This window comes from Nannospalax galili, unplaced genomic scaffold (assembly GCF_000622305.1).
Source record: "Nannospalax galili isolate Female #2095 unplaced genomic scaffold, S.galili_v1.0 scaffold135, whole genome shotgun sequence".
NCBI lineage: Eukaryota > Metazoa > Chordata > Mammalia > Rodentia > Spalacidae > Nannospalax > Nannospalax galili.
The window spans coordinates 6,263,815-6,277,408 of record NW_008338998.1 but is presented as its reverse complement, the minus strand read 5'-3'; the positions used below and the strand labels follow the sequence as shown (position 1 = coordinate 6,277,408).

At 42.2% G+C, this 13,594-nt stretch overlaps 1 protein-coding gene and 1 pseudogene across 2 annotated transcripts in view; both read right to left on the bottom strand.

Annotated features, from left to right (window-relative positions):
* Positions 1 to 635: 635 nt before the first annotated feature.
* Positions 636 to 13,594, bottom strand: part of Mcm6 (minichromosome maintenance complex component 6) — a 38,142-nt gene continuing 25,183 nt past the window's right edge. For both annotated transcript variants that reach the window (XM_008833658.3, XM_029563815.1), the window contains exons 12-17: positions 11,980 to 12,108; positions 10,198 to 10,359; positions 7,263 to 7,398; positions 5,437 to 5,592; positions 3,353 to 3,492; positions 636 to 1,128 (exon numbers count right to left, since the gene is read on the bottom strand). In XM_008833658.3, coding sequence (XP_008831880.1) covers positions 1,012 to 1,128; positions 3,353 to 3,492; positions 5,437 to 5,592; positions 7,263 to 7,398; positions 10,198 to 10,359; positions 11,980 to 12,108 — 840 coding nt within the window. In that variant the 3' untranslated portion in view covers positions 636 to 1,011. The remainder of the gene's footprint in view (positions 1,129 to 3,352; positions 3,493 to 5,436; positions 5,593 to 7,262; positions 7,399 to 10,197; positions 10,360 to 11,979; positions 12,109 to 13,594) is intronic.
* On the bottom strand, positions 7,411 to 9,303 carry LOC103734624 (annotated as a pseudogene).

The following is a 13,594-nucleotide window of genomic DNA, read 5'->3' as shown; positions in this document are numbered from 1 at the left end:
CTTCTTGATGAGTGATGTGGGAGGGCCCAGCCCACTGTGGGTGGTGCCACCCCTGGGCAGGTGGGCCTGTGTTGCATAAGAAAGCGGGCTGAGCAGGGGCCAGGGGAACAAGCCAGTAAGCAGCATTCCTCCATGGCCTGTGCTCCAGCTCCTGCTTCCAGGTTCCTGCCCTGAGTTCCTACTTTGGGCTCCCTGATAAACTGTGACCTGGGAGATGGAAGCTGAATAAGCCCTTTCCTCCCTAAGTTGGTAGTGGTCAGAGTGTTTTGTCATAGCAATGAAGAACAAACTAGGGCATTACCCTTAGGAAATACAAGTAAAAGAAATTATTTAAGAGTAATGAAAAAAAGTACAATAAACTATTTTTATAAACTTTAGGAATACAATAGAAACTAGGTGTGGTTGCTTATGTCTTTAATCCCAGCACCTGGCAGGCTGAGGTGGGAAGATTGGGAGTTCAAGATGAACCTGGGCTTCATGAGATCCTCAACACTCCCAACTGAAACTAACATTGGAAAGTCTCCTCCAAGGCCTCTAGTTTTCATCCTTATTCTACCCCAGAGTAACAGGAAGAAATTCACACATGGCAATGGAAGGAATAATCAAAGCAGAAAAGAAACGAATTCAACAGACAATTGCAGAACACATTATTTTATTTTCATGAATAAAAGTAGCACTTGGCAATTGGAAAAAAAGGCAGTTTCCTTGATAAGATACATGTATGATAAAAGTAGCAGGCCTTTTACACACGAAGACAAAGGCCTTACAGAATGCATGTGACTGGGTTCCAACTTTATTAGGACAAGCAGCACAGAAAGTGCTAAGACCTCTGCTGTTAGGAAAGCACAAGACAGGAATGTGACACACATGGCCATCAACCCAGCTCTCGTTCCTACCTCAAGACTGTCCTGAATTCCTAGAAACACTGTCTCTCATGGAGCTCCACCCAGGCTCCAAACTGGAGATGGGGTGCCACAGGTCCTTGGTTCTGGCCAGTTGCCTTTCAATATCTCAATCTTCAAGCAAGTAGTTAGGGTTAACTACTAAGTAGGGATCTTCCTCATAGCTCTCACTTCCGTCGGAGGAGCCTTTCAGTCCAGCCTGGGTAAGTTCAATCAGAACGTGATCCTGTAGAACACAAGTGGTTTGTCCTCAGGTCTCCAGGATTACCTCAGATCTATCAACTCTTCAGAATGTCTGCCACTGATGCATTTTGTTTCCCTACCAAAAGCCCCCCAGACCAGGACCACATCTTAAAACCATTATCAGTTTTCTGATCAACTCTTTTTCTATTAGGATATGGATCTGTTCGTATTTTAAAAAAGATTTATACATAGACGGGCGTGGGTGGCGCACGCCTTTAATCCCAGCACTTGGGAGGCAGAGGCAGGCAGATCTCTGTGAGTTCATGGCCAGCCTGGTCTACACAGTGAGTTCCAGGACAGCTGTGGCTACAGGGAGATCCTGTCTCAAAAAGACCAAAAAACCAAAAAACGAAACAAAACAAAACAAAACCATTTATACTTATTTCAGTGTATGAGTGTTTTGCTTGCATGTATGTGCACCATATACATGACTAATGCTTGCAAAGAGGCCAGAAGAGAGTCAGTCTCCTGGAATTAGTTACAGATGGCTGTGCGATGCCATGTGGGTGCTGGAAAGTGAACTTGGGTAGCCTGCAAGGACAGCAGTTTCTTCAGCCTTCTGAACTTGTTTTATTATAATCTCCTTTAAAAAACTAAGAAATGTAAGCTCAACAAACACTGTAATTTTAGTAAGGTCTCCTGCACACTATATCAAATGCTTGTCAATATAACATCAAAAAAGAAAACATGCTTGGATTTTGAAATTATACAATTGTGGGGCTGGAGAGAGAGCTCAGTGTTTAAGGGCACTTGCTGCTCTTGCTAAGGACCTGGGTTTGGTTCCCCGCACCCACATGTTGGCTAATCTACAACCCTAGTTCCAGGGTTAACTCTGATGACCTACCTTCCACAGGTATTATTAGGGCATGTGCATGGCATATATACATACACACAGGCAAAACACATACATAAAATAAATACTAAAAAAGACTATAAAATTGTGCAAAATTCTCTAAGTCCACTAAATATCATCTGTCAATTTAAAATTACTACCCACGAGAACTTTCCATATACCACCCCTCTTTTTCTTTTCCTTTTTTTAAGACATGGTCTCACTATGTTGCCCAGACTGGCCTGGAACTTATACTTTTCCTGTTCTCAGACCCTTGAGTGCTGGGATTAAAAGTATGTTTCCATGGGCATGGTGGTGCACAACTTTAATCCGAACTCTTGGGGGGCAGAGGAGGGGAATCTCTGAAAGTTCAAGGCCAGCATGGTCTACCTAGTGAGTTCCAGGACAGTTGGGGCTGCAGGGAGACCCTGCTTCAAAAAAAATAAATAAATAAATAAAATAAAGTATGTTCATAGGGCTGGAGAGATAGCTCAGCAATTAAGAGCATTGGCTGTCCTTGCAGAAGACACCCACATGGTGGCTAACAACCTCCTAGAACTCCAGTTCTAGGGGATCTGATGCTCTCTGTGGGCACTGCATGCATGTGCTGAACTTATATACATGTAGGTAAAACACTCACTAAAATAAACAAATTAAATAAATAAGTAAATAAACTCATTCTAGGCCAATCTGAGCTTCATAGTGAGACACTGCCTCTAAACAAAAAGAAATCTAAGCATAATGCATCTGGAAATTTTCTCTCTAAACAAATAAAAATATAGAACATGCCATCTTTCCTCTCTTCCCCCACCCCCAAGCAAACCAAGGCTCAGGTTTTGACAAGATAGAAAAGGTGACAGAACAAGAAAGATTACTGGTTGGCAAAGTTGGGAATGAACAGACAATGGCTGATACTGGGAGGTTGGCCATGGGCTTATCACATGGCCAGACATGACTACAGTTGATGGGGTAAAAACAAAAGGTTAAAAGCACCCAAACAGGATGGATACAGTACAGTGGTAGAACTTGCCTAGTATATACAAGGCCCTGGGTTCAATTCCTAAGCACAAAAACAAAACAAAACCAAACAAACAAAAAAAACCTCCCCCAAAACCCCAAACAAACAACCAACCAACAAAAAGGCCACCCAAACACTAATATCCCAAAATTACTTTCTCAGATTTCACCTAAATTCTGCTTTTTTTTAAAGAAAAGAAGTCCCTCCCTTGATGTTAATTCTCTTTAACTCACAATTGTGATGATATCCCAACAGCTCAAAAGAAAATGCATCAAAAAGTCTACTTTGGAACCCAAAGATATGTAAGATACACGCTCCCTCCCCTCCTTATCTTGGAGTGAGGCACCAAATACGTACGTAGTGTGTGAGTCGATGAATGACTTTCTCTATGATCCGCTTTTTATTTATGAGTTCCTCTTCAGAGTCTATTTCTGACTCGATTTCCTTCAAGTACCAGTTAACAAGCTCACTCCTCTTTAATGCTGACTCATCCTCCTCTGCAACAAAAAACACATTTTATTGAAAAGGATTTACCTATAGCATGCTGTACTGCTGGTTAGATACTTGTCAACCATCAGGAAAGGGAACCCACTGAAATCAGTTCTGCTGGGATCCTGCACAGGCCCGAAATAATCTGTCATACCACTTTTATTAAAGTGCACCTTGAGCTGGCCAGATGGCTCAAAAGCTAAAGGTGCTTCCCACCAAGCCCAATGATCTGAGTTTGATTCCCGAAACTCACAAGGTAGGAGAGCATCAACGCCTGAAAGGTGACCATCATATAAGCATCATGGCACAAACACACACTACTAACAGATAAAAAGGAAAAAAAAAAAAAAAAATCCCCAAAACAAAAAACTTAGTTTTGATTCTAGAAACTGCTAATAAAATGTAAAATTAAAACGGGAAAATTCTTGGATGGAGGCTGGGGGTGAAGCATGAACTTAGCATGCACAAGTACCATACATACACTCAAATTTATGTCCTAAAGGTCATTTCACTACCTTACTGCCTTCCACTGGTCTATTTCCCAGAATAATCAGGACAGAAACTGTATGAATAAACCCTTAGTAAGGTAATGTCTAATACAGACTGGAATCTTAGATGAAGCTTAGAAAAATACCATAATCGTTCTAGGAATTTAAAAATAAGAATTAACTACATACAAGGCTGGAGAGATGGTTCACTGGTCAAGAGAGCTTATTGCGGTTGTCAACTGGCACTCCTGGTAAGAGGGAACTTCTTTGATGAAGCACTACCTCATCAAAATGACCAGTGGTCTGTGAGGCATGCCCTCCAACTCTCTTAATGAGATACGACCTCTCAGTAGGCTCACCTGGCGTAGATCTCACAGAGATCTGCTTGCCTCTGATTCCAAGTGCTAGGAATAAAGGTGTATGCTACCATGCTGGCCCTTTCTTTGGTTTTTTTGAGACAGGGCCTGTGTTGCCCTGACTGGCCTGGCTCGCTAAGCCACATTCACCCTTCCATTCCCCCCCCCCCCCCCCCCCCCCCCCCCGTTCTGGGATTAAAGGCAAGCACCACCAAACCTAGCTGTGAGGCATTTTCTTAATTGCATCGGGGTTGTGGGGAGGGGGTTGCTCAGCCCAGCCCCATAGTGGGCAGTGGTAACCCTGGCAGATGGTCCTAGGTTGTATAAGAAAACAGGGTGAGCACAGGACAGAGGGGGCAAGCCAGCAAGCAGTATTCTTAGGTGGTCTGTGTTTCCCTGCCTCCAGGTTCCTGCTCTGATTTCCCTCAAGGATGAACTATGATCTGATATGTAAGTCAATAAACCCTTCCTCCAAACTTGGTTTTAGTCAGTGTTTTATCATAGCAATAGAAAGCAAATTAGAACAACTGGACAAAGGATTCAATAGTCAAAAACACTGTTATTCCTGGAGACGTGAGATAGGTTCCTAGCACCCATATGGTAGTTAACAACTGTCCCTAACTCTAGTTCCAGGGAATCCAACAACTTCTGGCCTCTGTAGGCACTGCACACGCATGGTACAAGTATAACTTTTTTTTTGAGATAGGGTCTCCTTGTAGCCTCAGTTGGCTAGGAGCTCAGAATGTAGACCAGGCTGGTCTCAAACTCACAGCCTGCCTCTGCCTCCCACGTGCTGGAATTAAAGGCATGCACCCCTACACTCGGCTTCTGCAAAACATTTATAAATTCTATATATGATCAGATCTCAAGATTCTGCTTCAAAATCACACAAATAAGTTAAAGACATGAATAAGAACATTCTTAAACTTTTGATAATGAGCTTATGGGGAAATGTCCTGGTTGGCAGGCTGTGCTGATACTTCCTTTACTTTGCTAAAGTGAGCCCACATGACAAGAAATCATCTAACAAAACACAATGTTAGCAGACATGGCAGAAACATAGTTTATATGAATAATAGCACATACTAATTATGGGGCACAGCCTCACCTTCTTCCATCTTCCTGAGATGGAGCACAATGAGGTTAGAGATTCTGCAGTACTCAGCGAAGCCCAACCTCAGAGAGGGCCTGGAAACAGACTCCTGATTGGCATCCTCACTGTAGCCGTTGATCCCATTCACAGGGGCAGGGCTGTCAGCATGACCTAAGGAAGAAGTAACCACCTGAATGAATCTTATGCTTGTGCCTTCAACATTCTCTCATCAAGTATTCACACAGGTGCTGCTTATGCTTAATACAAACCCATATATAGCATATAGGGGCTGGAGAGTTGGCTCAGTTAAGAGCACTTGCTGCTCTTGTGGAGGACCCATGTTCGGTTCCCAGCACCCACAAGCAAGGCAGCTAACAACTGTAACTCCAGTTTTAGAGAAACACCCTCTTCTGGCCTCTGAGACACTGCACACATGTGGTACATTTACAAACATGCAGGCTAAACACACATAAAAAAAAAATAACCAATCATTTTATAAATAAATGTAGAACAAATTAAAATTCTACTAGTGAAGACAACTGACTTGGGAGGAACATTAGGAAGGGGGGAGGGCAGAAATTTCACTGAAACCATTTGCATGGTGGCACAAACATATCTGTATACACAGGAGGCTGGAACAGAAGACTGAATTTAGGCTAGCATAGGCTACCTACCTAGGGAAACCTTTCCACTCCGCTCCCAGTTAATTTATAGTATAATGAACAAAACAAAACAAAAATTCTGGTTAGCTTCCAATGTGATTGAGAAACTCTTAATTTTTTTTTTTAACTTATTATTGTGTATGTATGGAGGTCATCAGACAACTATGTGGAGTCATCTCTCTCCTTCCACCTTTATGTAGCTTCTAGGTATTGACTCAGGTCGCCAGGCTTGTGCAGCAAGTGCCTTTATCTGCTGAGTCATCTCACTGACCTGATAGGGGAAAAATTATTATTTTTTGCATGTGTGAGCATATATATGCTGTATAGTATGCTACAGAACATATGTGGTGACAAGAGGACAACTTCGTGAATTCAGTTCTCTCTCAGTGTACCTTTATGGTACACTGGATTGAACTGGGTCACTAGGCTTGCATGCAAACATATTTACTCACTGAATCATTTGCTGGCCCAAGAAAACACTACTTTAAAAAAAAAAATTATGTGCTAGGCATGGTGGCACACGCCTTTAATCCTAGCACTCAGGAGGCAGAGGCAGGAGGAGCTGTGTGAGTTCCAGGCTAGCTGTGGCTACAGGGAGGCCATGTCTCAAAAAAAAATAAAAAATAAAAAAATTGTATGAGTGTCTTGGTTATACGTATGTATGTGCACCTGTGTCATGGAATACCCAGAGAGGCCAGAAGAGGTGTTAGACCCCCTGAAACTGGAGTTACAGACAACTGTGAGCAGCCTTGTGGGTGCTGGGAACCAAACTCACAAATCCTGGTCCTCTCCAAGAACAGCCAGTGCTTTTAACTGCTGAGCCATCTCTCTAGCCCTGAAAACACCTTTTATTTTATGTGTATGTATGAGTGCCTCTATGTATGTACATGTACCTCCTGTGTGCCTGGTGTCCACAGAGGCCAGAAGAGGGTATTAGATCCGTTGGAACTGGAGTTACACACAGTGGTGAGCCTCTATGCGGGTGCTGGGAACAAGAGCAAGTGCTCTTAACTGTGGAACCATTTCTACAGCCAAGAAAATCAGAATTTAACTGTACTTTAACTTACAGATAATATAATTCACCTACCCATTTTCCTTCCCCCTTTGAGTATATATACTTCACAACTATCAATAAATACGTGTCCAATGTCCTTATCCATGTACTAGCAACCGCCTTACCATTGATCCCATCTGGCCCCTCATCTGTTTCCATCTGGGTCTCCTCCTCTTGATCTAGATTGACATCAGGTGTTTCTACCCGGATGATTGATTTATTCAGTAACCGAAAAGCTTCCTTCACATGTTTAGGGTGGACCTAAACCAGTAATGAGATACTTTAGGTACATAAGGCATTTTTTACCAAACAGTTAAAAACATACCCCAATACAGCTATAAATTCACTAGAATGATGAAAATGGCTGAAAATACCATGTATTGGTAAGAATGAAAAACAACTTGCACCTATTGCAGGCAGATACAAATTGATACAAGGCAAGTGTTTTCTTTCTTTTTAAATAAAGACACTTCAAAAAGATTCATTTATGTGCATGTGTCTGTGAAACTAGAAGGGGGCACTGGATACTGGAGCTGGAGTTACAGCACCATTTTCCTTTCTGGCATGCTGAGAATTGAATAAAGGGCTTAATGAAAGCACTCCATCACTGAGCTACACCCATCCCCAGGCTTTGTTTTATTTGCTCTCCCCGCACTAAACCTTGTTTCAATAAATAAAAAATATTCATGGCTTAGATTTTAAATCACATTTACAGATAAGGGAAACCTCTAGACTCATTCACTATCAGCAAAGCTAGAGCTGCTGGAGGAATGCAAGCCCCACATGTACCTTATACTCAAAGAGCATGGATGGCATCTAGATTAGACACCTGGAGCAGAGAGAGACAGGTCCTCAGTGAAGGCCAGGCAGCCCCATCTGAAACCTCACCTTCCTGCTTCAGAACTAGTACTGAGGTGAAGGATATCACATGAGCTGGCTTCTTACTTACCACACTGGGTAGCCTTTCTACTGTTAACATTAGGCCCAGAGCATTAGTTACAGATTACCACAGAACAGAACAGAAAGAAGAGGGTGCACAGACAATTTTGCTTCTTCACAAGTACAGCAGTGGATGAACTGCACCTCCAAAGGCTCAGTCCAAAATTCCCTGTTGGCATTTGTACCAAACAAGGCTCCCTGTACTTCCAGTATCATCTGCTGGGCTATATCCAGTCAGCTTTCTAGGATGTTGGAAACCTTTATTTTGCGATCCCCACTATAGATTTCAACTCCACCAGTCATCTCTTCAGGCAGGCAAGCCTCCAGATCAATTTGTATACCAACATCTTTTTTGGCGGCAATTTTATACATAGGAATTGCTTTTTGTACTGCAGCCTTCACCAGAGGGAAATCTTGTTTTCTGTAACAATTATTCGAGGCTCAAACAGCTGGTACAAGCCCTGGAGGACTAGCCCATCCAGCAGAACTTGGTACCTGGTCTTTTACTGCCTTGTTGAGTCTGTTTTGCCTCATTTAGCAGATCACTGACAAGATCATCTCCTGCTCGGAGGATTTTGAGTCTTGCTTGATTCATCAAATTGGACATTTGAATTTTCTTCTGCTGCTCAATCTGCTTTTGTTTCTTCTCATAATACTCCATAATTTTTAGTCTTTGGGTTTGCACAAGACAACTCGTTTTTTGTTGTTGTTTTTTTAAAAAATATTTTATTTATTTTTTTAAAATTTTATGTGTGTATTGCCTGCATGTAGGTAGGTGCACCCGTGTTATGCAATGCCTGCGGAGGTCCGAAGAGGCTGTTGGATCCCCCGGGACTGGAGTTATGGACAGTTGTTAGCTGCCATGTGGGTGCTGAGATTCGAACCCGGGTCTTCTGCAAGAACAGTGTTCTTAACCGCTAAGCCATCTCTCCAGCCCCTAGACAACTGTTTTGAATGCTGAACTCTTCTGCCTTTGCATCTATTTCTTCTGCTTTCTCACTGGCTTTTTGTTCAATGAAAGCCATCATGTGCTTAATCTGCTTCTGCACGTCAGCATTGCTGAACACCATGATGAAGGCAGCACTAGGTAGCTTCGCAGCTAGCCAGAGCTGAGGTGTAAAGCTATTTATTTGCCTTTTTTGTTGTTGTTGAAACAAGAGTCTGCCTGCAGTCCCATCTGTCCTGGAACTCAGTATATATAGACCAGGATAGCCTTGAATTCAGAGGTCCCCCTGCCTCTGCCTCCCAAGTGCTGGGATTAAAGGTGTGCACCACCATGCCTGGCCTTAACTTAAAAAAAAAAAAAAAATTATTTTTTTATTTTACATGTATGAGCGTATTGCCTGCATGTGTGTAAGTGCGTACATGTGGTTCAATGCCTGTGGAGGTCAGAAGAGGGTGTTGGATCCCCTGGAACTGGAGCTATGGACAGTTGTTAGCTGCCATGTGGGTCCTGGGAACTGAACCTGGGTCCTATGCAAGAGTAGTCAGTGCTCTTAACTATTGAACCATCTCTCCAGTCCTTTAACTTCTAATATAAATTAGTTACACAATCCTGCTTTGTTTGAAGCAGAGATGGGTGGCTTTTGCAAGGCCTTTACTTCTCATTACTCTGACATTTGCTTGTGAAACCACAGGGCTCAAAGAACAATTTAAAACCCATGAAGCAGAGGTCAGTGGTCAAATGTACTTAGCATGCACAGTAACAAAACAATTAACAAAATCCCCCCCATCCATTCATTATACAAACCACAAGGAGGAAGGCTCCTTCTGAGGCTAGGGGTTACATGACCACACTTGTATCCCCAGCCCAGAGGCCTAGGACATTACAGAGATTAAATACATTTTTCCTGGATAAATGATTACTCACCTTTATCTGCACACTATTAATTATAAATGTAATTATATGTTACTGTTAACCTAACTAATACACTTGATAAATGTTTGACAGCAACCTTGCTATAGGAAAAATCATCTCTGGGTCAGGCATCCTGTGAGCATATGAAAGTAATTATCTAAAAATAAATCTCAACTGATTTCAGGATGTTCCCTAAGATAAAAATAGCCCATAAGCCAACTTATGCATTTCTCTGTCCCCAAATTTTTGAGGGATGCTGGTACCTCGTCACAGCAGTGCATACGGGCCATGGCTTCGGAGAGGCGGATCATGCTTTCGAGCTGCCGCACAGTGATTCTCCATGAGGATTTCGTGACTCCAGAGCCATCCCTCTGGCGGAGGCGTTTGTACTGTTCCACAATGAAGTCCTCAGACTCTTTGGAAATCTGTTTCAAAACCAGTGAAGTCAGAGAGACATCTCTATTGGACAGGAGCTACATCAAACCTCAGTTTGTGAGGAACTCAGAGCTGAACCTTTTTTTTTGTCTTTTTGAAGCAGTGTCTCCCTGTAGCCCCAGCTGTCCTGGAACTCACTATGTAGGCCAGGTTAGCCTTGAACTCACAGAGATCCACCTGCCTCTGCCTCCCAAGTGCTGGGACTACAGGCATGCACTACCATGCCTGGCTGAGAGTTGAAACTTTGAAGCTACCACGAAGATTACTACAGAAATCAACACTAACATTGTAAATTCTATGTACTAATTTCATGAACAAGAAGATAATAGATTTAGTATTTAAGCAAATGCCCATTTCTAAATGATGCTTAGCAAGCTAAGCAGTGGAATAAAAGGCAATGCTTTATACACCTCAAATGGCAAAGGCTCATTAAACAAATTAACTTTCAAGCTATCATTGCAGCTCAGTTAATGAACTCATACTGGCTTGGAAGAGGGGGGGGGTTTGGTTTTTCAGAGCAAGGAAACTTAGCCTATTAAGTTAGAGTTCCAAGGCCACAGAAGGATGTTATCAGTACATACTGCTGACCAACACATGCTCTTCACCCAAGTTATGCTTCTTAGTTGTTTTATGAGACAGGATCTTACTATAATTAAACTTTTAAAGCCTGAGATTAAAGTGGTCTCAGTGGGTTAAAAAACAAAGAGTCCATGAAATTGGGAGTGGGTATAGAAGTTGGAGGAAGAATGGGGGTGGATTTGATCAAAACAATTCTAAACAATATATTTTATGTGTATGAGTGTATTGTCTGCATGTATGTGAGTGCATTCATATCGTGCAATGCTGCAGAGGTCAGAAGAGGTCTTTGGATTCCCCTAGAACTGGAGTTAAGGGTGGTTCATAGCTGCCATGTGGGTGCTGGGAATTGAACCCAGGTCCTCTGCAAGAGCAGTCAGTGCTCTTAACCGCTGAGCCATCTCTCCAGCCCCCTAAACAATATACATATTTTTAATTAAGGAGGAAAGATGACTCAGCAGTTAAGAGCACTGGCTGTAGAGGACCTGGATTTGGTTCCCAGCACCCATAGTGGCTAACGACTATCTGTAACTCCAGTTCCAGGGGAACTGATGTCCTCCTCTGGCCTCTGTGGGCACTGCATGCATGCATGGCTGCACTTACATGCAGGGAAAACACTCATAAACATAAACAAACAAAATAACCAGTTAAAATAATAGTAATCAAAATTAAGATTAAAAAACAAAGGAGGCAGAGGCAGGTAGATCTTTGAGGCAGAGGCAGGTAGATCTTTGGTCTACATAAAGAATTCTAGGTCAGCTAGAGCCACATATGAGATAGTCTCACTCCCCACCTCCCAAAAAACCCCCAAACAAAACACAAATACAGCCAAGCAGCACATTCCTATAAAACCCGCAATGAAGAAGCTGAAGCAGCATTTTGAGTCTGAGGCCAGCAGCCTGGGTTACACAGTGAAATCCTGTCTCAAAAGAACAAAACCAAGTACAGGTTCATTAATTTCCATGTAACGCATTTACTTAGGTCTGATTTAATATATACACTATGCCTTATCCAGGTACAAAAGGGCAGATTACCTTGGGTTTAAACTGTCGTGCAAAGAGAAGATACCTCCTGATATCATCAAGGGAGTAAACACGGTCGATTGATTCCTCTATTCTTGAATGTAAGTCCACTATACGCCTGGCAATAGCATAATCTGTCACCTAATTCAAAATAAGATAACACCTATCAGTCACAGCAGTATCTACTCCCAACTACCCCAAGCCCGTAAGAGATGGTTTATGGCTAGAGATGACCTCTTAGCTGGGAGCGCTGCATGCCTCTAATCCAGCACTGGGGAGAGGGGAGGCAGGAAGTTCAATCAACATCAGCCTTGACTACATTAATAAGTTCAAGGCCACCCTGCACTACATGAAATTCTGTCTCAAAACAAACAAACAAACAAACAAACAAACAAAAAAGACAAAAATAACCTCTAGTATGCTTCTGAAAGAAGTTAGTAGGTATCAAGTTTCTGAGGAAAGTTTTCACAATTGATTTTTTAAAAATATTTTATTTATTATTTTTATTTTATGTGTAATATTTTATTTATTATTTTTATGTGTATGTGTGTTGTGCCTGTATGCATGTAAGTACACCTGTGTCAGAAGAGTGTGTCAGATCCCCTGGAGTTAAAAGGGTTCGTAGCTGCCATTGTGGGTGCTGGGAATTGAACCTGGGCCCTCTGCAAGAGCAGTCAGTGCTCTTAACCGCTGAGCCATCTCTCCAGCCCTGTCACAATTGACTTTTTTTACAATCAAATTTTAAAATGTTTATCTTTGTTGCACCTTAAAAATATACCTGGAACAAACTGACATTAGTAACCACTTATGGTATGAAAGTAGAAAGAGGGACCATTTTTGAGAAGGAGGGAACTCACTAAGAGGGAATAGGGAGCACAGGGTTCAGTGACCAACTAGAGCAAGGTACAGTAACACATACCATAAAATGCCATGATGAAACCCATTGCTTCCATGTGTTAACTTAAAATTACGAAGGAACAACTATAGCACAACAGTGTTCTTATTACATGGTACTGTTATCTCAAATATGTCTAGAAGTACTAACACAGGCAATCCTTACAAAAACTTCATAAAGCAGGGCCAGGCATGGTAGTGCACACCTTTAATTCCAGCACTTGGGAGGTAGAAGCAGGTGGATCTCTGTGAGTTCAAGGCCAGCCTGATCTATACCAGGGAGACCCTGTTTCAAAAAGACCAAGAAAACATAAACAAAAAAAGCTTCATAAAGTAGGTATTAATAAATGTCCTGTAACTGTGGTAAGTCCTTTTGTTCAGGGAGGCCATGGAGACCCCACGAGATGGACCTGAACCAGTGTCCAGTCTACAAAGAGGGTCAACTCAGAGGGAACATCTCATTCATGCTTCCAAGTGAAGCCAGACATGGTCAGGCAGGACCTTTGACTTATCTTCACATAGATGGAACTGATAAAAGAAAGGAGCCAGGAGCTCCAGCCAAGTTCATGTGACCCCTGAGGAACAGATCCTCAAATGACCTTAAGTGTAAAAATAAATTGATTTACTTGGGCCAACTGTATGGTCTTAAACACCCAAAAGGAAAGTATAACCAAAGAGTAAAGTCATCAGTATATTTCTTTAGAGCTTAAGGGACTACACTTCCCAGAAACTA